The 26,018-nt window shown below is 41.1% G+C and overlaps 1 protein-coding gene across 2 annotated transcripts in view; it reads right to left on the bottom strand.

Annotated features, from left to right (window-relative positions):
- The window catches only part of LOC115192191 (cytosolic phospholipase A2), a 71,611-nt gene that overhangs the window by 31,958 nt on the left and 13,635 nt on the right, over positions 1 to 26,018 (bottom strand). The window contains exon 2 of one of the 2 annotated variants that reach the window (XM_029750410.1): positions 884 to 1,019. In XM_029750410.1, the coding sequence (XP_029606270.1) occupies positions 884 to 916 (33 nt within the window). In that variant the 5' untranslated portion in view covers positions 917 to 1,019. Of the gene's footprint in view, positions 1 to 883; positions 1,246 to 26,018 lie in introns of those variants that run through there. The other variant, XM_029750412.1, reaches the window with a different exon arrangement.

Here is a 26,018-nt window from a genome sequence, read left to right as displayed (position 1 = left end):
GAAACATAGTCTGTGAGCAAGGACACACTCACCACACATGCACAGATCTATTACACTTGAACTCCAACAACTGCCTAGAACTACTTAGGGACAGCGTGTACAATATTAACTGTGCTTATTGTCAAAACCTAGGCTTTGATACAATCATGTGATGCAAGAGGTGTCAAGGTGAGGTGTGAGTCCTACTCCTTTTCTTTAAGATTATCCGAGCTCCCTTACCCCAAATAAGGGGCAGCCGCTGGTCTTTTTTGTTGCCTTGTTATTGTTTTGCAGTCATTTGTAAACATTTGTAAGATGTCATTTTGTCTTATCACCATTCCTCTTGTAGTGAATCTGTAGATCTGCTAGTCTTCACTACAGTGTAACAGTGATGAGTGATTAGCAGGCACAGACTTTCACTGGGAACTAGACTGCCATGTTGGGGCTACAGTACAGTGGCATATATCTCAAGCCAGTTGGGCGCCTTCTTCATTTAAAAATAGTTTTTATCTGTGTTTTCTTTATTGAAATAGAAAGTCACAAATGAGCAGACAGCTAGGTAGAGTAATACATATATGAAGGTGGAGATAGTGTTTGAACCCATGCCCCACAAGAGACAATGTGTCGTTTTGAGTCAGCAGCACTACCACTAGACCAGACTCCAGCACCAGCAGGGCGTCTTCTTTATCCTAGAATGATATATAGTATGCCTAGAGCTTCAATGACGAGAAACATGCAGTGCTGCCCACTAATGTGCTGATAGAGTGAGACAGGAAACAGAGGTTTTCAACTGAAGTTATACTGCTGTTTAATTCCCCAACAGGGTCTGAGCTTACACACAAGCCAAGGCAGTGGGTTCCCCCTGCCATAGACTTTAAATGCAAGAGGACATGTGTGGACTTACAATAATGTACTGGTAGGGGTCAATGGAAGACATTGTTGGCTGGTTGGTGTTACCCTCTTGTCCAGTCTCTGTCCAGTCTCCAGTGTCTTTGAACTCAGGAAGATCCTCCAGTGATACTGGGTACCATCTACAGACTCTGGGGACACACAAAGCATCATAATGTAAGGCTGGGGTACTCAACTACTATTTGAGAAGGTCCAGAAACACAAATTTACTACGTGGCAAAGTTCCAGATGGATATCGTCCTATATTGGTGCTGTGGTACAGGATAGTAACAAACAGTCGTCTATGACTTAGGAAACATGTTGCTATATAAAATGTACATTAAATGAGACTAAGAATTTGAATTAATTACAACTTATTTCAAATGTAAACATGTGCAACATTGCTGAAGAACAAAAGTGGTTGCATAATTGTCTATGCAAAAAGTGCACTATGAACCATTGTACATGGGCCTCGAATATTATTATTTCAATTTTTATCAAATAAAGTGTATGTTTTCTGGAGAACAAAGGAGAGTTGAACAAAAATAGTAGTCTAAATGCACCGAATGTCACTGTGGGCCATGCGATACTCATATACACTGCTCAAAAAAATAAAGGGAACACTTAAACAACACAATGTAACTCCAAGTCAATCACACTTCTGTGAAATCAAACTGTCCACTTAAGAAGCAACACTGATTGACAATAAATTTCACATGCTGTTGTGCAAATGGAATAGACAACAGGTGGAAATTATAGGCAATAAGCAAGACACCCCCAATAAAGGAGTGGTTCTGCAGGTGGTAACCACAGACCACTTCTCAGTTCCTATGCTTCCTGGCTGATGTTTTGGTCACTTTTGAATGCTGGCGGTGCTTTCACTCTAGTGGTAGCATGAGACGGAGTCTACAACCCACACAAGTGGCTCAGGTAGTGCAACTCATCCAGGATGGCACATCAATGCGAGCTGTGGCAAGAAGGTTTGCTGTGTCTGTCAGCGTAGTGTCCAGAGCATGGAGGCGCTACCAGGAGACAGGCCAGTACATCAGGAGACGTGGAGGAGGCCGTAGGAGGGCAACAACCCAGCAGCAGGACCTCTACCTCCGCCTTTGTGCAAGGAGGAGCAGGAGAAGCACTGCCAGAGCCCTGCAAAATGAACTCCAGCAGGCCACAAATGTGCATGTGTCTGCTCAAACGGTCAGAAACAGACTCCATGAGGGTGGTATGAGGGCCCGACGTCCACAGGTGGGGGTTGGGCTTACAGCCCAACACCGTGCAGGACGTTTGGCATTTGCCAGAGAACACCAAGATTGGCAAATTCGCCACTGGCACCCTGTGCTCTTCACAGATGAAAGCAGGTTCACACTGAGCACGTGACAGACGTGACAGAGTCTGGAGACGCCGTGGAGAACGTTCTGCTGCCTGCAACATCCTCCAGCATGGCCGGTTTGGCGGTGGGTCAGTCATGGTGTGGGGTGGCATTTCTTTGGGGGGGCCGCACAGCCCTCCATGTGCTCGCCAGAGGTAGCCTGACTGCCATTAGGTACCGAGATGAGATCCTCAGACCCCTTGTGAGACCAAATGCTGGTGCGGTTGGCCCTGGGTTCCTCCTAATGCAAGACAATGCTAGACCTCATGTGGCTGGAGTGTGTCAGCAGTTCCTGCAAGAGGAAGGCATTGATGCTATGGACTGGCCCGCCCGTTCCCCAGACCTGAATCCAATTGAGCACATCTGGGACATCATGTCTCGCTCCATCCACCAACGCCACGTTGCACCACAGACTGTCCAGGAGTTGGCGGATGCTTTAGTCCAGGTCTGGGAGGAGATCCCTCAGGAGACCATCCACCACCTCATCAGGAGCATGCCCAGGCGTTGTAGGGAGGTCATACAGGCACGTGGAGGCCACACACACTACTGAGCCTCATTTTGACTTGTTTTAAGGACATTACATCAAAGTTGGATCAGCCTGTAGTGTGGTTTTCCACTTTAGTTTTGAGTGTGACTCCAAATCCAAACCTCCATGGGTTGATAAATTGGATTTCCATAGATTTTTTTCGTCTGATTTTGTTGTCAGCACATTCAACTATGTAAAGAAAAAGGCATTTAATAAGATTATTTCTTTCATTCAGATCTAGGATGTGTTGTTTAAGTGTTCCCTTTATTTTTTTGAGCAGTGTATAAGTCACTCTGGGCTCAATCAACCCATCTGAAGATCAATTTAGCTTCTTCTGAAAACTTTGTCACATTTGTGACCGAGAAGTGGTTTTGGATGAGCAACAGCAGTTCTCTTCCAACAGTGAAGTTATCAAAGCGTGCCTTTAAGTTATCCATCAGCTTCTAAATGAAAGAACATGGTTGGGAACATCTTTATCTCCCTGCATTTGCACCAGAGAGATCATTCTTGAAAAGCTCAAATTTCTTCTGGAAAGTCCAGACTGCTGTTATGATATCACGCACTGTGTTGTCCCGTCCTTGCAGCTTAACATTCAGTTGATTAAGGTGTGATGTAATGTTTGTCAAAAATGCAACTGTTTCCATCTTCTCCTCATCTTCCAAAAAATCAGAAAATTGAGTTGGCTTGTCACTCTTTTGCTCTGATAAGAAAGCTTTGATTTCCTCCATGAATGGCCCAAAAGCATTCCAAAACCCTGCCTTTGCTGAGCCCTCTGACATTGGTGTGCAGTAGTAAGTCATCAAAACTGGTATTGGCCATTGTCAGAATGCCTCGTAGCAGGCGGTGTTGTAGGGATGATGTTGCTGTCAAAAAGTTGAACAGTTTCATTATCGTTGGCATGACCTCAGAATACTATTGTCCCAGACTGGCACACAGGACAGATTGACGGATTATGCAGTGATATGAAGTCAGGTCAGGGTTGTCCACTTTCAAACGTGCAACCAGTCCCCTCCCTCTTCAAATCATGGTGATGTGGTGATGGAGACCACTGACTTCAGATCTATCCCCCTTTTTGTCAGCATCCCTTTGATGGCCTCAGGTACAGTATCAGTCAAATGTCTGGACACTCATTCCAGGGATTTTCTTTATTTTTACTACATTGTAGAATAATAGTGAAGACATCAAAAACTATGAAATAACACATATGGAATCATGTAGTAACCAAAAAAGTGTTAAACAAATCTGAATATATTTTATATTTTTCAAATTAGCCATCCTTTGCCGTGATGACAGCTTTGCACACTCTTAACATTCTCTCAACCAGCTTAATGAGGCAGACAGCTGGAATGCAATTCAATTAACAGGTGTGCCTTTGAGCCAATCACAAGGTAGGGGTGGTATACAGAAGAGGGCACTATTTGGTAAAAGACAAAGTCCATACTATGGCAAGAACAGCTCAAATAAGCAAAGAGAAATGACAGTCCATCATTACTTTAAGACATGAATGTCAGTCAATGCTGAACATTTCAAGAACTTTGAAAGTTTCTTCAAGTGCAGTCGCAAAAACCATCAAGCGCTATGATGAAACTGCCTCTCATGAGGACCGCCACAGGAAATGGAAACCCAGAGTTACCTCTACTGCAGAGGATGCTTCAGAGTTCAAGTAACAGACACATCTCAACATCAACTGTTCAGAGGAGACTGCATGAATCAGGCCTTCATGGTTGAATTGCTGCAAAGAAACCACTACTAAAGGACACCAATAATAAGAGACTTGCTTGGGCCAAGAAACACGAGCAATGGACATTAGATTGGTGGAAATCTGTCCTTTGGTCTGATGAGTCCAAATTTGAAATTTTTGGTTCCAACTGCCGTGTCTTTGTGAGATGCAGAGTAGGTGAACGGATGATCTCCGCATGTGTGATTCCTACCGTGAAGCATGGAGGAGGAGGTGTGATGGTGCTTTGCTGGTGACACTATCAGTGATTTATTTAGAATTCAAGGCACATTTAAACAGCATGGCTACCACAGCATTCTGCAGTGATACACCATCCCATCTGGTTTGCGCTTAGTGGGACTATCATTTGTTTTTCAACAGGACAATGACCCAACACACCTCCAGGCTGTGTAAGGACTATTTGACTAAGAAGGAGAGTGATGGAGTGCTGCATCAGATGACCTGGCCTCCACAATCACCTGACCTCAACCCAATTGAGATGGTTTGGGATGAGTTGGACCGCAGAGTAAAGGAAAAGCAGCCAACAAGTGTTCAGCATATGTGGGAACTCCTTCAAGACTGTTGGAAAATCATTCCAGGTGAAGCTGGTTGAGAGAATGAAAAGAGTGTGCAAAGCTGTCATCAAGGTAAAGGGTGGCTACTTTGAAGCATCTCAAATATAAAATATATTTTAATTTGTTTAACACTTTTTTGGTCACTACATGATTCCATGTGTTATTTTATAGTTTTGATGTCTTCACTATTATTCTCCTATGTAGAAAATAGTACAAAATAAAGAAAAACCCTTGAATGAGAAGGTGTCCAAACTTTTGACTGGTACTGCATATCTTCTTCCCGTGTGTGTGGTTCTAAATTTGTTAATCCCAACAGCTCCTCACAGAATTCCTCTGTTTTGTTATAAAATCTGACAAACACAAGAAGCTGGGCATTATCAGTGTTATTTGTTGATTCACCCAGAACTAATGAACTGCATACTGAATGGCCTCATCAAGTTGTGAAGTTAAATCTTCACTAATATTTCAGTTCTCCTCATTGCTGTGGAATCTGACAGTGGGATCTGTTTGATCTTTTCCCTGAGCTCATCTTTTTGTTTACCTCCAAGCAAGGTGTCAGCAAGTTTACACATTCATTCTTTTACCATCTCAGTGTCTGAATTTAGCATTTTTTCCCCCCAAAACCCGAAGCTATACTCAGTGAACACTCTATTGCACGTTCTTGGGCTTTCAGGGATTGACAAGGACTTTGTTGGACCTCTCATATTGGGATTTGAGTTGGTTAATCTTGTTTCTTCTCACCTCCGTGTTCAGGGGATACATCTGATCGAATTTGCTATACCTGGTGTCATAATGGCGTTTAACATTGGCACTTTTCATGAGAGCCTTGGACTCACTGCATATCAGGCACATTGGTTTTGTGCTAGTTGCGGCAGAATGAATAAATACTGTTCCGTCCACTCAACTTTGAATATACGGTTTTCAGAATCAACTTAAAAAAGAATTAACAAGCCATATTAACAAAGACACTGGTAACTAAGCTCATTCTATCTGTGATATTTACAGTTGAACTGCGGTCACATATTTCTGTTTCTTTCTGCCTGCTTGTCCCAAGGTTCAACGGAGGATATTTGGATTAATGTGATTGGGTAAGCAAATACTCTTGTATTTGCATATAACCACACGAATGGATTAGACAAGCACTAGTAGTGGTGGGCGTTGCTTCGAGAGAGAGCGAGAACGAGAGGTTGCTGAGTTAAAGAGGCTGCTGAGCCGGGTAGTTTTTTTTTAAAGATGTCTAAAAAATTATGTATTCACTTTTATATAACAACATGCGACCCGGATTGACCCTTCTGAGTCTGGACCCCTGACCGCGGTCCGCCAGTTGAGTTTGGCTGATGTAAGGGATGGTGTTGTAGTATCGAGACTCTGGTGACGCACAGAGAATCATCATGTAAGGCAGTATTCAAACTTTTTCTGCGGGGAACCATTCTTTTCACAACAATTTCTTGTGACCCCACCCCAAATCTAATGACACAACATTAGAGTCTGTAAATTAATATTTTTACATCAACAAATAACCAAATAATCTCTTGTCAAGATAAAAAGAAAACAGTAAATAAATGTACTCAATAAAATTGTACATTTCAAATTATCTTAAAAAAATGTTTTTGCATATTGTTCCATACAGTAATCTGTACTCATACATTTTTGTAAAGAAAAAAAAAATGCTAGTATTTACTTTTATTTTGGTGACCCCACTGCAGTTCCACCAAAACCCCGACTCTGAATACCACTGATGTAAGGCACGGTGTGGTAGCATCTACAGACTGGCAGTTAGTGAAAAAATGTATTTGTGCTGGTGTGTGAAACAGTTTATTTTTTACTTAACCTTTATTTAACTAGACAAGTCATTTAAGAACAAATTCTTATTTACAATGACGGCCTACACCGGCCAAAGCTGGGCCAATTGTGCACCGCCCTATGGGACTCCCAATCCCAGCCGTTTGTGGGACCTCACAATATGCCTCTAGCACTGAGATGCAGTGCCTTAGACCGCTGCGCTACTCGGGAGCCGGTCAGGTTTACTGTAACAGTGATGATGCAAATACTAAAATAATGCCTTGAAATAACTGTGTAACTGGTTAGCAACTACTGTAGGACCTACTGTAGGACCACGGAGAGAGGAAGTGTGCTAAAGCCACAGGACTGAGATAGGCCTGTGTGTGTGTGTGTGAGTGAGAGAGAGAGAGAGAGGCCTAAGTGACTCAGCGAAGTAAAAGATGCTACCACAGTCGAATAATGTTGTGTGTGTGTTACCGTGCATGTGTGTCTCACAAGCTCAGTGTGGCTAAAAGGCTTTCCTCAGTTCTCGCTTGTTCAATAAAGCGTAGCAATTCTGTGAGCAGTTCATGCACGTATTGTGGGTGTGTGTGTTCGCAGTGCTGGTCACGTAGTTTGAATGGATGGTCCAAGTTCTGAATGAGCTTGTTCGGTCTGCGACGTGGTGACCTGCATATGCACCATATTTCTGAATGATCCACAAAGCAATAAGAGCTGAGTAGATTGGACAGGAACACAGACACAGCAGGGCCTGACGTTCTGCCACTGCTAAGTGGTCGTCTGGTTCTTTAGCTGCCAGGGACATTAAAGAAAGCAGTGCCAATGTGCTTAATAACTACTGGCATCATTATTGGATTAATGGACTGGAATAACAATGGTTAATCACATTTAAATGACAATATCATGACTGCATTTTTATGTTCCTAAGCACAAAACCATGGTCAGAGAATGTAGACTCTATTTCTCTCTATTTTAACTAGAGGTCGACCGATTAATCGGAATGGCCGATTAATTGGGCCGATTTCAAGTTTTCATAACAAATCGGTAATATATATATATATATATTTTTTTAAACCTTTATTTAACTAGGCAGGTCAGTTAAAGAACACATTCTTATTTTCAATGACGGCCTAGGAACGGTGGGTTAACTGCCTTGTTCAGGGGCAGAACGACAGATTTTTACCTTGTCAGCTTGGGGATGCAACCTTACGTTAACTAGCCCAACGCTCTAACCACCTGCTTTACGTTGCCAAGGTAAGTTGCTAGCTAGCATTAAACTTATCTTATAAAAAAACAATAAATCAATCATAAACACTAGTTAAACTAGTAATATCATCAACCATGTGTAGTTATCTAGCCTGTCCTGCTTTGCATATAATCGATGTGGTGCGCATTCGCGAAAAAGGACTGTCTTTGCTCCGACGTGTACCTAACCATAAACATCAATGTCTTTCTTAAAATCAATACACAAGTATATATTTTTAAACCTGCATATTTAGTTAATATTGCCTGCTAACATGAATTTATTTTAACTAGGGAAAATGTGTCACTTCTCTTGCAAACAGAGTCAGGGTATATGCAGCAGTTTGGGCCGCCTGGCTTGTTGCGAACTGTGAAGACTATTTCTTCATAACAAAGACAGCAGACTTCGCCAAACGGGGATGATTTAACAAAAGCGCATTTGCGAAAAAAAGCACAATCGTTGCACGACTGTACCTAACCATAAACATCAATGCCTTTCTTAAAGTCAATACACAGAAGTATATATTTTTAAACCTGCATATTTAGCTAAAAGAAATCCAGGTTAGCAGGCAATATTAACCAGGTGAAATTGTGTCAGTTCTCTTGCGTTCGTTGCACGCAGAATCAGGGTATACAGAATCTGGCTCGTTGCGAACTAATTTGCCAGAATTTTACGGAACTATGAAATAACATTGTAGGTTGTGCGATGTAACAGGAATATTTAGACTTATGGATGCCACCCGTTAGATAAAATACGGAACGGTTCCGTATGTCACTGAAAGAATAATATTTTCGAGATGATAGGTCATTAATATGGTAAAATCCGGAAACTAAGGTTTATTATATTATAGTTAAGTCTATGATTTGATATTTGATAGAGCAGTCTGACTGAGCGGTGGTAGGCAGCAGCAGGCTCGTAATAGTCAAAGGTATATGGTTTAGAGAGAAATAGTCGACGCGTCATAATTCCTGTAATAACTTGCGGCTGAACTTGAAATGGGTTCCTTCGTTATTTTACCGTTGATGTCTTCCATAGAGAATGTCTTGATCTACTTCAAATAAGGTCTGTGTTTTGTGCTTAAACCGCCTCGGCGTTTAGATACCCGTGTAAATCTCACTAGGTAACGTTTGTCAACATATTTTCATAAATCCACTCTACAAAAAAAATTATCTACGCTTATATTGATCAGAGTTATACCCTATGGATATCTACACAGTTATAAAATTGGCAAGGTGGTGTAAGCCTAAACCAAACACAGACCTTATTTTAAGTTAATCTAAAAATATCCTATGGAATAAATCAAGGAACTGCTTTTCAGATTTTGCTAGAAGGTGTCATGGGAATTATGACTCGCACTTTGGTAGTCAATTCTTACCATGCCCATTATTAAAATAGGATTTCCTGCATATAGAAATTACAGTTTTTGTTTTCAGCATTCATCACAGGTAACTTAAACTCTATTTTTATTATTCAAACAGTTGAGAGTATTTGTCTCCTAAGCAGACTCTTCAGTATCGTTGTCACTTCAGAGCTGTGTGTGTGTGTGTGTGTGTGTATGTATATATATATATACATATATATATATATATATACATACATACATATATACATACATACATATACACACATACACACATATACATATACACACACACACACACACACACACACACACACACACACACACACACTTAAAAAAAAAACATAATAAATCGGCCGATTAATCGGTACCGGGGCTTTTGGGGCTCCAATAATCGGTATCGGCGTTGAAAAATCATAATCGGTCGACCTCTAATTTTAACATCATATTCCAAACTCCTTTCACAGACATACCGGTAACTAACATGGAGTAATACCGGTAACTAACATGGAGTAATATGCCATGTTGGAACACTTGTGTTATTATGTTAAGGTATCACTCTGCTCATAGAGAGTGGCGGGAGACAATAGCATTTAACTAACCTAAATGCCTTGACTTTGATCCAAATGAAAGTTAATAACAAAAATGAAGATAAAATAATAACATTTTACATGGCCAGTAGGGCAGAGAATTGCCAGGGACCTCAAGATACGATAATATCACGATACTTTGCTGCCGATAGGATATGTATTACGATTATCACAATTCTATATTTATTGCAATTCGATGTTCCAAACCTATTGCTCACCATATGTCTGCTGCAGAGGGAAAAGAGAGAGCCTTGAGAAAACAAGTATTGATCAGTCATGGAAATAAGAGCTGAAAACAAATTGCTTCCCTATGTAAAAAGAAGATGGAGAACAACCTATGAAGGAAAAGTACTGGGGTTTTGGTGGGGGTACAGCCAACTAGCTCAGAAATAATATTTAGATATTGTCAAAAAATAATATCCTGATATGTAACCGTATCGAGCTTCAACTTTCAAATAATTTCCTATGAGTTTTCCGGACCTCACTAAAACTCAATCTCTGGTTACGGCCCTGAACTTAACATGCAATCCACAGAGCTACTGTCATCTAGCACTCATTGCTAGATTAGCCATGTCCCACTGGGCACACCACGTAATTTCAACGTGGACATTTTGTTAATATTTGGTTGCGACGTTGATCAACGAGATTATTCACCCACTCAAAAAGAACCAGAAGTCTGTTGAATTCCCAATGTGTTATCACTATACTTCAACCATCTAAAAGCACAACCAATGGAAAAGCAATGACTGATTTTGGGTTTAGTCATCTAAATGCGTTATCACTGCACTTTCAATCATTTCAAAGCACAAAGTTCAAATGGGAATACAATATCAGATATTTTTGTATTTATTAAACAACTTAATTTGTTATCACTGTGCATCATTAAATACCACTACCAAATTACAAGGACTGCAGTTGAGATTACATTAGAAGTACACAGTGCAAGTGATCAATGCTGTTCAAGATTCTGCATAGATTATTATAGCAATTATGAAGATCTACACAGACCTGCGACCTTTCACATTTCCATCTCAACCAAAAATCTAAGTTAAACAATAGGACTAAATTGAATCAAACTTTAAATACACTTTAAATAAAGTTTGATTTGATTTAGTCCTATACTTTAACTTTCATTTTTGGTTGAGATGGAGACGTGAATCAAACATATTAATGATAACATAGAAGATTACATTTGAAACTTGAAACCCAAGGCCTAAATATGTATTGTCTATTTTTAGTTGAATCCTGGGTTGAATTGAAACAATAGCTGTTGATGACTTTTCAAATGCTATTAAGGCCAATATAGTATCATTGATGATACAGTATGAGACTTATATGGCTCTGTTAAATTATATTGCTCTGTTAAACCTACCCTTTGGAATGACTTTGATAGCAACAGTGAATGTCCTGTATTTAGTTAAGAGATCTCAATAATCATTCTCACGATAGCACATTGGTAGTAGTTAGTGACAAATATCAAAGCTAAACTGGGCTTGGTTAAAATCATCAAAGGGAGACCAAATGAATAGCTGTAGATAGATCCGCTCTAGTAGGAGGTGCTGCCCAGCCCATATTTTATTTTCGGCAAGTGGATATAACATTTAAGATCTGACGTTGTTTCAAAGGTACATTCAACATATTTCATACAAGGTTTGTCTATGTTGAATCCAAGATGGCGTAGCAGTCAGATGTGTGTTTGTCTTGTCCCGTGTAAATAGTCAGTTTCTGCGTTTCTTTCGTATATATTTTAATCTCACTTCCCACCTACAATCTAAATATACTTTCCTGCAACCCGCCTCACCAAATGTGGTACGGATCTGCTATTTTTATACGTGATAACTGGAACCTCCATCAGAAGCTAGCCAGCTAACTAGCTAGTAGTCACTGTTAGCCACATCTAGCGGCCTTTATCTTTAGCTCGGACACTAGCCAGCTTTAGCTTGGACAATGCCAGTCTGCACAGCACGATATCTACCCAGAGCATATAGGACTGCTTTTCTCCACCACATCACCGGATTCCTGCCGCAAGCTCTGGGCCATTACACCGGATCATTGCAGCTAGCTAGCTGCAACCGAGTGGCCACTGCTGGCTAACGCCTCTGTCCCAAAGCAAGCACCAGTTAGCCTTGAGCTAGCCTCGAGCTAGGCCCATCTGCCGGCTAGCCGAAGCGGTATACCCGCTAATTCGTGGGCTACAACACCTCTTTTGCCAATTGGCCTTGACCCTTTATTGCCGACACGGAGCCCTGCCAATCCATCATGACTGGTCTGCTGACGTAATCGTCCGATGTGGTTTCAATAGGCTTTTCCGTTGCGATGTCGCCGAAGACCCATCTGCTAGCCCCGGCCCGCTAGCTTTCTGAACGCTGTGCCTCACACTCACCTAGCATAATAGCGACTACCGAACGGCACCCTGACTCACCTATTGCTGCTCATTGGACCCTATGATCACTCGGCTACACATGCCTCTCTCTAATATCAATATGCCTTGTCTACTGCTGTTTTCGGTTAGTTATTACTGTTTTATTCCACTGTAGAGCCCCTAGTCGAGGTCAACATGCCTTAGATAGCTCTTTTGTCACACACCCTACACATGGGGAGACCTCACCTGGCTTAGATGGTGTCTCCAGAGATGCAAGCTCTCTCATCGTCACTCAATGCCTAGGTTTACCCCCAGTGTACTCACATCCCACCATACCCTTGTCTGTACATTATACCCTGAATCTATTCTACCACACCCAGAAATCTGCTCCTTTATTCTCTGTTCCCAACGCACCAGACGACCAGTTCTTATAGCCTTTAGCCGTACCCTTATCCTACTACTCCTTCTCTGTTTCTCTGGTGATGTAGAGGTTAACCCAGGCCCTGAAGCCCAAGCATTACACCTATTCCCCAGGCGCTCTCATTTATTGATTTCTGTAACCGTAAAAGCCTTGGTTTCATACATGTTAACATCAGAAGCTTCCTCCCTAAATGTGTTTTATTCACTGCTTTAGCACACTCCGCCAACCCTGATGTCCTGACGTCTGAATCCTGGCTTAGGAAGGCCACCAAAAATTCTGAAATGTCCATCCCCAACTACAACATTTTCCGTCAAGATAGAACTGCCAAAGGGGGCGGAGTTGCAATCTACTGCAGAGATGGCCTACAGAGTTCTGTCATACTATCCAGGTCTGTGCCCAAAAAGTTTGAGTTTCTACTCTTAAAAATCCACCTTTCCAGAAAGTCTCTCACTGTTGCCGCTTGTTATAGACCCCCCTCAGCCCCTAGCTGTGCCCTGGACACCATATGTGAATTGATTGCTCACCATCTATTTCAGAGTTCGTACTGTTAGGTGACCTAAACTGGGATATGCTTAGCATAGCAGATATTAGCAAAACAGATATAGCCCTTGGTTCACTCCAGACTTGACTGCCCTTGACCAGCACAAAAACATCCTGTGGCATACTGCATTAGCATCGAATAGCCCCCGCGATATGGAACTTTTCAGGGAAGTCAGGAACCAATATAAACAGTCAGTTAGGAAAGCTAAGGCTAAGGCTTAGCTAAGGCAAATTTTCAAGCAGAAATTGGCATCCTGTAGCACTAATTCCAAAAAGTTTTGGGACACCGTAAAGTCCATTAAGAATAAGAGCACCTCCTCCCAGCTGCCCACTGCACTGAGGCTAGGAAACACTCTCACCACCGATAAATCTATGATAATTGAGAATTTCAATAAGCCTTTTTCTACGGCAGGCCATGCTTTCCACCTGGCTACCCTGGCCAACAGCCCTGCACCCCGCAACAACTTGCCCATCCCCCCCTTCTCCTTTACCTAAATCGAGATAGCTGATGTTCTGAAAAAAGCTGCAAAATCTGGACCCCTACAAATCAGCTGGGCTAGACAATCTGGACCCTCTCTTTCTAAAATTATCCGCCGAAATTGTTGCAACCCCTATTACTAGCCTGTTCAACCTCTCTTTCGTATCGTCTGAGATCCCTAAAGATTGGACAGCTGCCGCGGTCATCCCCCTCTTCAAAGGGGGTGACATTCTAGACCCAAACTGTTATAGACCTATATCCATCCTGCACTGTCTTTCTAAAGTCTTCGAAAGCCAAGTTAACAAACAGATCACCGACCATTTCGAATCCCACCGCACCTTCTCCACTACACAATCTGGTTTCCGAGCTGGTCATGGGTGCACCTCAGCCACGCTCAAGGTCCTAAACGATATCATAACCACCATAGATAAAAGACAGTACTGTGCAGCCGTCTTCATCGACCTGGCCAAGGCTTTCGACTTGGTCAATCACCTCATTCTTATCGGCAGACTCAATAGTCTTGGATCCTCAACTGACTGCCTCGCCTGGTTCACCAACTACTTCTCAGATAGAGTTCAGTGTGTCAAATCGGAGGGTCTGTGGTCCGGACCTCCGGCAGTCTATGGGGGTGCCACAGGGTTCAATTCTCGGGCCTCTTTTCTCTGTATATATCAATGATGTTGCTCTTGCTGCTGGTGATATTCTGATCCACTTCTAAGCAAACAACACCATTCTGTATACATCTGGCCCTTCGCTGTGATAACAAACCTTCAAACGAGCTTCAATGTCATACAACACTCCTGTGGCCTCCAACTGCTCTTAAACGCTAGTAAAACTAAATGCATGCTTTTCAACCGATTACTGCCCGCACCTGCCTGCCCGCCTAGCATCACTACTCTGGACGGTTCTGACTTAGAATATGTGGACTACAAATACCTAGGTGTCTGGTTAGATTGTAAACTCTCCTTCCAGACTCACATTAAGCATCTCAAATCCAAAATTAAATCTAGAATCGGCTTCTTATTTCGCAACAAAACCTCCTTCACGCATGCTGCCAAACATACCCTTGTAAAACTGGCTATCCTACCGATCCTTGACTTCGGCGATGTCATTTACAAAATTCCCTCCAGCACTCTACTCAGCAAATTGGATGTAGTCTATCACAGTGCCATCCGTTTTGTCACCAAAGCCACATATACTACCCACCACTGTGACCTGTATGCTCTCGTTGCCTGGCCCTCGTTACATATTTGTCGCCAAACCCACTGGCTCCAGGTCATCTATAAGTCTTTGATAGGTAAAGCCCCACCTTATCTCAGCTCATTGGTCACCATAGCAACACCCACCCGTAGCACTCGCTCCAGCAGGATATATCACTGGTCATCCCCAAAGCCAACACCTGCTTTGGCTGCCTTTCCTTACAGTTCTCTGCTGCCAATGACTGGAACGAATTGCAAAAATCACTGAAGCTGGAGACATATCTCCCTCACTAACTTTAAGCATCAGCTGTCAGAGCAGCTTACTGATTACTGTACTTGTACACATCCCATCTGTAAATAGCACACCCAACTACCTCATCCCCATATTGATATTTATTTTTTTGCTCATTTTCACACCAGTATCTCTACTTGCACATCATTATCTGCACATCTATCACTCCAGTGTTAATGCTAAATTGTAAATATTTCACCACTATGGCCTATTTATTGCCTTACCTCCCTAATCTTACTACATTTGCACACACTATACATAGATTTTTCTATTGTGTTATTGACCGTACGCTTGTTTATCCCATGTGTAACTCTGTGTTGTTTTTGTCGCACTGTTTGCTTTATCCTGGCCAGGTCGCAGTTGTAAATGAGAACTTCTCAACTGGCCTACCTGGTTAAATAAAGGTGAAATAAAAAATAAATACATGTTGAAAATTGGTTACAGTGATGACATATTCCTGTGGTTGAAAGTTCACCCTCAACAACAGTTTACATTGATTACTTTTTTCAAATCCAATGTATTTTCCATGTAGATTCCTTGTCACAATACATTGACAAATGATGTTCAAACAATGTTGATTCAACCAGTTTGTGCCCAGTGGGGTTAACCTAGTCTGCTAGTTTGGTAACATCTTGTTAAGGATGCTGCACATAACTAATCAATCCCAGATAGATCATACATCACTACATCTCCCCTTTACTGAGATAAATCAAAACTTGTAACATGTATTTTTTTATAGTGATGCACCGATATGATATTTTTGGCCGATGCATTTACAAATGTCCCCATTACCAGTGAAACATAATCAAAACCTATTTCTTTCACTTACTTGCTGTGCTGTTTCGTTGTTCAGTCATTTTATTCTCAACCAGGATTTCTTTTGAACGGCGTTTTGGTCTTTGCATGTCAAAAAAGATACACGTCAAATAACACTTTTTGACATGTCAAATAAGCTTGTTGACCAATCAGGACCTGAATATGACTGCACATCACATAATAATTTAAATAATTCAGAAATGTTTTACGTTATTACATATTGATTACACTATCACTCGGATTTCATACGTCACAACGATACATCGATACGTATGCTATGATGCTGGTAAAGTTGTCTCGCGCACCTACAGTGCAGGTCATAAACAAAAGATAGCTAGCTCATGAATGCAAACAATGTTCTTACCCAAAAACATAGCAAAACCACATCTGTTTCAGTAGCTATCGTTAGCTAGCTAACTATATAGCTAGGTGTCATCTAAAATAACCCTAATTTATAAAACAGCTCTTATTTTATTCATGGTGGTCGGACCCATCTACGTGAAGCTAGCCACAATAAGGATTAGCCACAATGGTGGACTTTGCGGTTAGCCTTAAAAATAAAAAAAAGTGTCATTGACAGTGATGCAAATGAATACAAATAGTATAATTATTCCATAATTGAATAGATCATGCTAAATGAGGTTGGAATGTTCTTATATAAAATCAAAAGACTATTTATTAATTTGACAAAAATCACTGGATGTATTATACTTTAGAATTGCATTGGGGGAATACTTATTTCACCCTACAGCCTTAGCTATTGGTTGTGGAACAATGAAATGGGCTATCAGTCTACTCAGTGACACCCAGAGAACATTAGCATCATAGCTCTTATTGCGGGACTCTGAAACTGTGAATTGAACCACATTTATTGTCAACCTATGTGTATTGAACACTATTCCCAAGGAAAAACAATACTGTGTGGATGTTTGAGTCTGATAACTCTGAAGAGGACATTGGAAAAAATATTTTGGGTATTGAGTAGACTGTTACCCCATGTATCCCCAATCCTTAGGTAAAGCTTTTTCAGTGCAATATAAATGTCAATAGGCTGACTGGGGAGGTGATTTCACATAGTCACAGTCCCGCGATAAGAGCTACAATGCTAATATTTGTGTAAACTCTTCACAGTTGTGTTCTGTTGGTGTCACCGAGTAGACTGACACCCCATTTCTTTGCTTCACATTTCAACCTTGTTTAACATGATCTAGTCTAAATATGGAAAGATTCCACCAATTGTAACCTTCTGTATCACTTTCAAAAGAGGTACTTTTATTTTGAACGCAAACTGCAAAGTCCACTATTGTGCCTAATCCTTATTGTGGCTAGCTTCACAACACATAACCCAGTAAGGTCGAGACTCACTAGCCAGATGAAGCTAGCTGGCTGCTTGTAACGTTAGCTTTGGGGACCAGGGTTAAGTAGCTGGCTAACTATTTATTTTCATAAACTGAAGTTCAATTTCAATAGGCAATCAACAAGTGGCTACCTAGCTAATACTTACTCACAAAGATTCCTAAATCATTGCTAAGAATAGTGAAAATTACTGCAGTTTCCACTGGTAATTGTTTTGAGGATGGTTGCATTGGTGCTAGCTAGGTACTAAGCTAAAGCTAGCTAGCTACCCCAGAGGTTGCAGTCGAATAAATAATGCTTTATTACCAACGCGATATTGTTAACACATCGTTCATATTTGCAGACTTTTTGTACAGCTTTGACAGTGCTACTGATAGTAGTGGTGGCGCTTGGTTTGCACGTGCAAATTCAGAACACACAACATTCTATAACTGTGTTATTTGACATGTCAAATTAAAAGCTTATTTAACATGTCAAAGTGTCATTGTCAAATAGTGTTATTTGGTTATTCTTGTAATGTTCCGCATTGACTGACGTTCATGTCTTAAAGTAATGACGGACGGTCATATCCGTGCTTATTTGAGCTGTTCTTGCCATAATATGGACTTGGGTCTTTTACTAAATAGGGCCATCTTCTGTATACCACCCCTACCTTGTCACAGCACAACTGACGCATCAAACGCATTAACCTTTTCCACATGTGAGTTCCAAATATCTCTAACGGTCGCCCCAGCGACAGTTGTTTTATACACGTGATGTCAGAAAGAACTCACTGTTCCAAAATGTGATTATTACACAACAGGACAGTTAACACGCGCTGCCTACTAACTATCTATAGGCTGTTTCAACTTGTCAATTTCAAATTATTATCTAACAAGTTACACTTTCGAACAACAGTTTGAATTGAGGTGTATTCCACCTCCTCATTAATTCACATTCAGCGTTGCGGAAAATGTATGTTTGAGCCTTTACTGGGCCGGATAAACTTCTCTCTTCGAGGAGAGCCCACCTCACCTCACTCATGTTTGCGCAGATCAAGTATGCATATATTTGCGCAGTCTTGCAAGAATTGGAACATTTTCTTGCTGGCGCTCGCTTTGCCTTCCTTGTTGTTTTCCGTACAAAAAAAAAACTTTGGACATGTGTGCGTTCCTATCAAAGTAAAAACAAGTCCCAAACAAGGGCACTGCGTTCATCCACCTCTGGCCTGCTGGACCCCCTACCTCTGAGGAAGCACGGTTCCCGCTCAGCCCAGTCCAAACTGTTCGCTGCTCTGGCACCCCAATGGTGGAACAAGCTCCCTCACGACGCCAGGACAGCGGAGTCAATCACCACCTTCCGGAGACACCTGAAACCCCACCTCTATAAGGAATACCTGGGATAGGATAAAGTAATCCTTCTAACCCCCCCCCCCCCTTAAAAGATTTAGATGCACTATTGTAAAGTGGTTGTTCCACTGGATATCATAAGGTGAATGCACCAATTTGTAAGTCGCTCTGGATAAGAGCGTCTGCTAAATGACTTAAATGTAAATGTAAATAAGAGCGTCTGCTAAATGACTTAAATGTAAATGTAATGTAAATGTAAAAGTAAGTTCCTGATTTTCTGTATATCGTGTTGTCGTTTCTACTGTAGACACATACTGTATGTATATATGTAGTATAATGTATTTACAGTTGTATTCACAAGTACTGGTGACATTCCGATTATTGTATATATTGTAATTGCCACCTATGATGTGTGTAAAATACTTTTTTGAAGGTTGTCCTGATTATAATGAGCTAAGCTATTTGCCAGCTATGTGTGGCTCCATGTTTGTTGACATTATGTAACAGTGTAGGTTCCGTCCCTCTCTTCGCCCCAACCTGGGCTCGAACCAGGGACCCTTGCACACAACAACTGACACCCACGAAGCATCGTTACCCATCGCGCCACAAAAGCCGCGGCCCTTGCAACGCAAGGGGAAACCCTACTTCAAGTCTCAGAGCGAGTGACGTCACTGATTGAAACGCTATTAGCGCGCACCACCGCTAACTAACTAGCCATTTCACATCGGTTACAATTATACAATGCATTCTAGGTGTAACGTAATCTGTCAGACCAAATATGTTATAATGAGGTGAAGGAATGGTTCACTCATCTTTCGAATAAACTTCCGGAAGTGAATGAAGGGTAGCGGATGATCGTAGACGACACACCCCCTTCAACATGCATACTATAAACAGACCAAACTCATCTGGTCTCCTCTTATTATCTTTGGTTGATGTGAAGAAGAAAAAAAAACATTCCGGAGCACACAAACTACCCATAGTCGGATTACTTTTGATCTCTAGAAAGTGTTTTACAAAACAAAACATGTCTCCTTCCTAAGCGGTATGACGGCTGTGTGGTCCCATGGTGTTTATACTGTTTATACAGCTGAACGTGGAACCTTCAGGCATTTGGAAATTGCTCCCAAGGATGAACCAGGCCTGTGGAGGTCTTTGCTGATTTATTTTGATTTTCCCATGATGTAAAGCAAAGAGGCACTGAGTTTGAAGGTAGGCCTTCAAATACATCCACAGGTACACTTCCAATTGACTCAAATTATGTCAATTAGCCTATCAGAAGCTTCTAAAGCCATGACATCATTTTCTGGAATTTTCCAAGCAGTCAACTTAGTGCATGTAAACTTCTGACACATTGTAATTGTGATACAATGAATTAAGTGAAATAATCTGTCTGTAAACAATTTTTGGAAAAATTGCTTGTCTCATGCACAAAGTAGATGTCCTAACCAACTTCCCAAAACTATAGTTTGGGATAGGGGGCAGTATTTTAACGGCCGGATAAAAAACGTACCCGATTTAATCTGGTTACTACTCCTGCCCAGAAACTAGAATATGCATATAATTAGTAGATTTGGATAGAAAACACTCTAACGTTTCTAAAACTGTTTGAATGGTGTCTGTGAGTATAACAGAACTCATATGGCAGGCCAAAACCTGAGAACATTCCATACAGGAAGTGCCCTGTCTGACAATTTATTGTCCTTCTGTAGCCTCTCTATCGAAAATACAGCATCTGTGCTGTAACGTGACATTTTCTTAGGCTTCCATTGGCTCTCAGAAGGCGCCAGAAAGTGGAATGAGAGCTCTGCAGTCTCTGGGCTAAGTACAGCAGCTCTGTTTGTTACTGGCCTGCCTGGTGACAGTGACACTGGAGATGCGCGTCCACGAGACTACTCCATTTTGTTCTTTCAGTCTTTGAATGAATACAATGTCGCCCGGTTGGAATATTATCGCTATTTTACAAGAAAAATAGCATAAAAATGTATTTTAAACAGCGCTTGACATGCTTCGAAGTACGGTAATGGAATATTTTGAATTATTTTGTCACGAAATGTGCCCGCACGTCACCCTTCGGATAGTGACCTCAACGCACGAACAAAACGGAGCCATTTCAATATAACTATGGATTATTTCAAACCAAAACTAAATTTGTTGTTGAAGTAGAAGTCCTGGGAGTGCATTCTGACGAAGAACAGCAAAGGTAATCCAATTTTTGTTATAGTAATTGTGAGTTTAGTGAGCACCAAACTTGGTGGGTGTCAAATTAGCTAGCCTGTGATATTGCAAAATGTGCTTTCGCCGAAAAGCTATTTTAAAATCTGACACTGCGATTGCATAAAGGAGTTCTGTGTCTATAATTCTTAAAATAATTGTTATGTTTTTTGTAAACGATTATCGTGAGTAATTTAGTAAATTCACCGGAAGTTTGCGGCGGGTATGCTAGTTCTGAACATCACATGCTAATGTAAAAAGCGTTTTTTATATAAATATGAACTTGATTGAACAAAACATGCATGTATTGTATAACATAATGTCCTAGGAGTGTCATCTGATGAAGATCAAAGGTTAGTGCTGCATTTAGCTGTGGTTTTGGTTTTTGTGACATATATGCTTGTTTAGAAAATGGGTGTCTGATTATTTTTGGCAGGGTACTCTCCTGACCTAATCTAATGTTTTGCTTTCGCTGTAAAGCCTTTTTGAAATCGGACAATGTGGTTAGATTAACGAGAATCTTGTCTTTAAAATGGTGTAAAATAGTTGATTGTTTGAGAAAATTGAATTGTGTTATTTTAGTTGGTTTTGTATTTCGCGCCGTGCGATGCCACTGGCTGTTGGCTAGGGGTTCCGTAGCGGAACGTCTGTCCTTAACAGGTTTTAACAAGACATTTGTGGAGTGGTTGAAAAACAAGTTTTAATGACTCCAACCTAAGTTTATGTAAGCTTCCGACTTCAACTGTAAATATGTATGTAATTCATCCGGAAATTCTGGAGTTCTATTTCAACAGTAAAAATATAGCAACTATAGTCTGTCAACCCAAAATGTATGTCAGTCACTGGATTAGGTCACATAACATAATATCTTGAGTCATGCATTCCTGCTTGGGACATGTTAGATTAAACTATTTATTTATTGAATACCACAGTAGTATATTTATTACACTTCTTAATAAAGCCCTATGAATGACTTCATAAGATGATTACTGACCAAATCATGGGCTGGTGCCACCAACTGTAAAAGTTAGTGGCACCAGTGACACAAGGGGAACATTTTATTCTGATTCAGAGGAACACATATGATATGACAAGCACCAATTTGCAATATAGCCTAAGTAGTTAACTTAGCTTTTATAAGGTAAAAGGCTTAAAGTGGAACTGACAGCGTTTTAACAACTTTGCACATATGAAACAGACAATCATAATATCTGTCACGCCCTGATCTGTCTCACCTGTCACTGTGATTGTCTCCACCCCCTCCAGCTGTCGCTTATTTTGCCCAGTGTATTTACCCCTGTGTTTCCTGTCTCTCTGAGCCAGTTCATCTTGTATGTTTCCAAGTCAACCAGCGGTTTTCCCATTCTCCTGCTTTTTGCTGTTCTCCTTTTTCTAGTCCTCCCGGTTTTGACCCTTGCGTGTTTCTGGACTCTGTACCCGCCTGCCTTGACCATTCTGCCTGTCTGCCATGCTGTACCTCCTGGACTCTGACCTGGTTTTGACCTTTTGCCTGTCCACGACTATTCTCTTGCCTACTGCTTTTGGATTAATAAACATTGTAAGACTCCAACCATCTGCCTCCTGTGTCTGCATCTGGGTCTCGCCTTGTGTCATGATAATATCAGTGAAAATATCAAATTCCTAGTTTATGCTACAAAACCAGCCTTACTGTATAAGAGGTTTTTAAAATAGGTTATATTTTCATCAAAATTCCATGACATATAGTAAGGCATTTGAGCAGTAGCCTGGCTGGCTACTCAACTACAAAACATTTTTCAACCGCACCGGTGAGCCATGCAGTGCATAAAAAGAAAAACCTGTTTTAAGTTTAAAAGTTACAACAACCTATAGCTATGTTTTTGTTATTTGGAGATAGGAAATACTTTTTGATTAGGGTTTCACCATACTATGCACATCTGTAAGCATAGCAGCAAAGGCTGGACAAAAATGTATCTTTTGTTTTAATATGTTAAAATGCTATATACAGCATCTTATGTACATAAATGGACATTATAAAGGGCCATATTCTTTTCTAATAAAACAATTATTATACAATTAAAACAGTTTGGGTATGGGTAGCTAGCTATGCTGAACTTGAATGACTGTTATCCACAGTTAGCATTTATTTTAGTTGTCAATCAAATGTATTTGGCAGGCAGGCAAGTTCCCATTCAATTGTCAAAATGTGGGTTGGGACAAGCATGCATTGGAAGGCAAGCTGCAGAAGGATGAGCAGGCTTCTATTCCTCATTGTTTATTAGTGCAATTTTGAAGGCCAATGGGCTGAAAACATTTGAGAGCGTTTATCTAGTGTTCTCTCATTACATTTTAGCTCATCTCGCTCTGGCTAGCATTAGTTGTTGATCTTGTTGATGTGCATAGGAAACTGAGGGAGAGAGCCTACCTTTTCATGGTTGTTTGATCAATAGGTCTGTGAATTACCTAAATGAAAGGGGACTCCAGTGGTATTTACATATTTGCAGAAATCCATTCAGGTGTATTTTGAGGCTTTTGGCGAACGCGTTCTAATTATCTAAAGTCGTGGTGGTGCTACTGCCTGTAAACACAGCCCAGTTCAAAGGGAATGATGGTAGGCCCCTGTGGCAAATGTCTTATTTGCATATAGGCCTACTGTAGCTCTGATTGGCTATGGCGCACCGGTCTTCGTAGACACCGGTCCTGGACAAGAGATGTTTTTATTAGGTTTTATTTACTTCAGTGTCTATTAATTGTCCAAACGCACAGCCGTTTTCCCACTCTACAGTATTGTTATAGAATTTCGACAAACGCCTTAGCATACATCTTTCCAAAACATTCTATGAATTTATGGTAATGTGAAAATGACCATATCTAAGCGCTCGCTTGTCAGAAAAACAAGAAAAAAAAGGTGTCATATTCTTCCTGGGGGTGTATATGAACAGATTTCAATAATATTTCATGTTGCTAAAACGCTGTCAGTTCCACTTTAAGCAGACAGACAGCGAACAAGAATAAGCACAGAGTGAAGGCAAACAAAATGGCTAGAGCTATAGTTATAATGGTGTGTTGTATCTCCTGTGGTATTTTTACATAATTGTAAATGTGACAAGATAAGCTGTCATCTTGAATTGCTTTGTTTTCTCAATTATTTTTCACTGCAGTATGAACGTATGTTTATATATACACAACATGTTAAGTGTTGGTCCCATGTTTCATGAGCTGAAATAGAAGATCCCAGAAATTCTCCATATGCACAAAAAAGTTATTTCTCTCAAATTTTGTTCACACATTTGTTTACATCCCTGTTAGTAAGGATTTCTCCTTTGCCAAAACAATAAATCCACCTGACAGGTGTGGCTTATCAAGAAGCTGAGTAAACAGCATGATCATTACACAGGTGCACCTTGTGCTGTGGACAATAAAAGGCCACTCAAATGTGCAGTTTTGTCACACAACAAAATGCCACAGATGGCTCAAGTTGAGGGAGCGTGCAAATGGCTGACTGCAGGAAACAGCTCTACCAAAGCTGTTGCCAGAGAATTTAATGTTAATTTCTCTACCATAAGCCGCCTCCAGCGTCATTTTAGAGAATTTGGCAGTACCTCCAACCAGCCTCACAACCGCAGACCACATGTATGGCGTCGTGTGGGCGAGCAGTTTGCTGATGTCAATGTTGTGAAGAGTGCTCCATGGTGACGATAAGCTTATGGTATGGGCAGGCATAAGCTACGGACAACGAACACAATTGCATTGTATCGATGGCAATTTGAATGCACAGAGATACCGTGACGAGATCCTGAGGCCCATTGTCATGCCCTTCATCCGCCGCCATCACCTCATGTTTCAGCATGATAATGCATGGGCCAGTGTCGCAAGGATCTGTACACAATTATTGGAAGCTGAAAATGTCCCAGTTCTTCCATGACCTGCCTACTCACCAGACATGTCACGCATTGAGCATGTTTGGGATGTTTTTGATCGATATGTATGACAGTGTGTTCCAGTTCCCACCAATGTCCAGCAACTTTGCACAGCCATTGAAAAGGAGTGGGACAACATTCCACAGGCCACAATCCACAGCCTTATCAACTATGCGAAGGAGATGTGTCACACTGTATGAGGCAAATGATGGTCACACCAGATACTGAAATTTTTTCTGATCCAATCCCCCTACCTTTTTCTAAGGTATCTGTGACCAACAGATGCATATGTAACTCGTTTCAGGAAGCTAGACGTATGTCGCGCGTCACTTCTTCACAGGAGAGCCATTTGAACGTAACGTTTTTTTTTTTAATCAAAATGCAATTTTGGGCAGAAATGCCTTCTGCAACATGTGAACTTTCATGTGCCTTAATAACAAACTTGTATGCCATCTGTAAATACGAATACAATTGTTAAATTTCCAGCCTAGTTGGTTTTGCCACAGAAAAAAGACAGTAACCTTCCCGCTTGCCATGATTGGCTGAGATAATGAGTGGGCTGGACATGCTGAGAGATGAGTTCGGATTGGTCTGCCATGTAGCATGCTATTGTCTATATTATGAGCTGGTCAGTATGTGTAGGTAATCCTTTTAAACGCGACTATTTTGAAAGATATCACGTAGTAGAAGTGCATAAGTGTTGCTCTCCACTTTCTGGGGGACCGAGTTTTGAAATCAGTGGAATTAGAGTATGATAGCTAAGGAGATGGAGAACATTCTGGCGTGTGATTGCAAATATGCAGACGGAATCGAAAAGAGAACACAAGGAAGGCTGTTGTAAAACACCTGCCTCCAGATTACATCTTCAAACTAAGGGCAACCATGGCATCCGTGACAGAGAGGGAGAAGCGGCCATCCATGTAACGTAAACTCACCCCATTCCGTACAAATGTGCGCAATCACGACATTCAAACAAGGCTGCAAAGAAAACTAATGGGACTGTAGCGACTGTGTTGACTTCAAAATCTGGGGTGTGAACTACGTTTCTATTCAAGCGTTGATCGACATGGTAATGGCTCTATAG

This window comes from Salmo trutta, chromosome 4, assembly GCF_901001165.1.
Source record: "Salmo trutta chromosome 4, fSalTru1.1, whole genome shotgun sequence".
Lineage (NCBI taxonomy): Eukaryota > Metazoa > Chordata > Actinopteri > Salmoniformes > Salmonidae > Salmo > Salmo trutta.
This window is presented reverse-complemented; position numbering and strand designations above follow the sequence as displayed.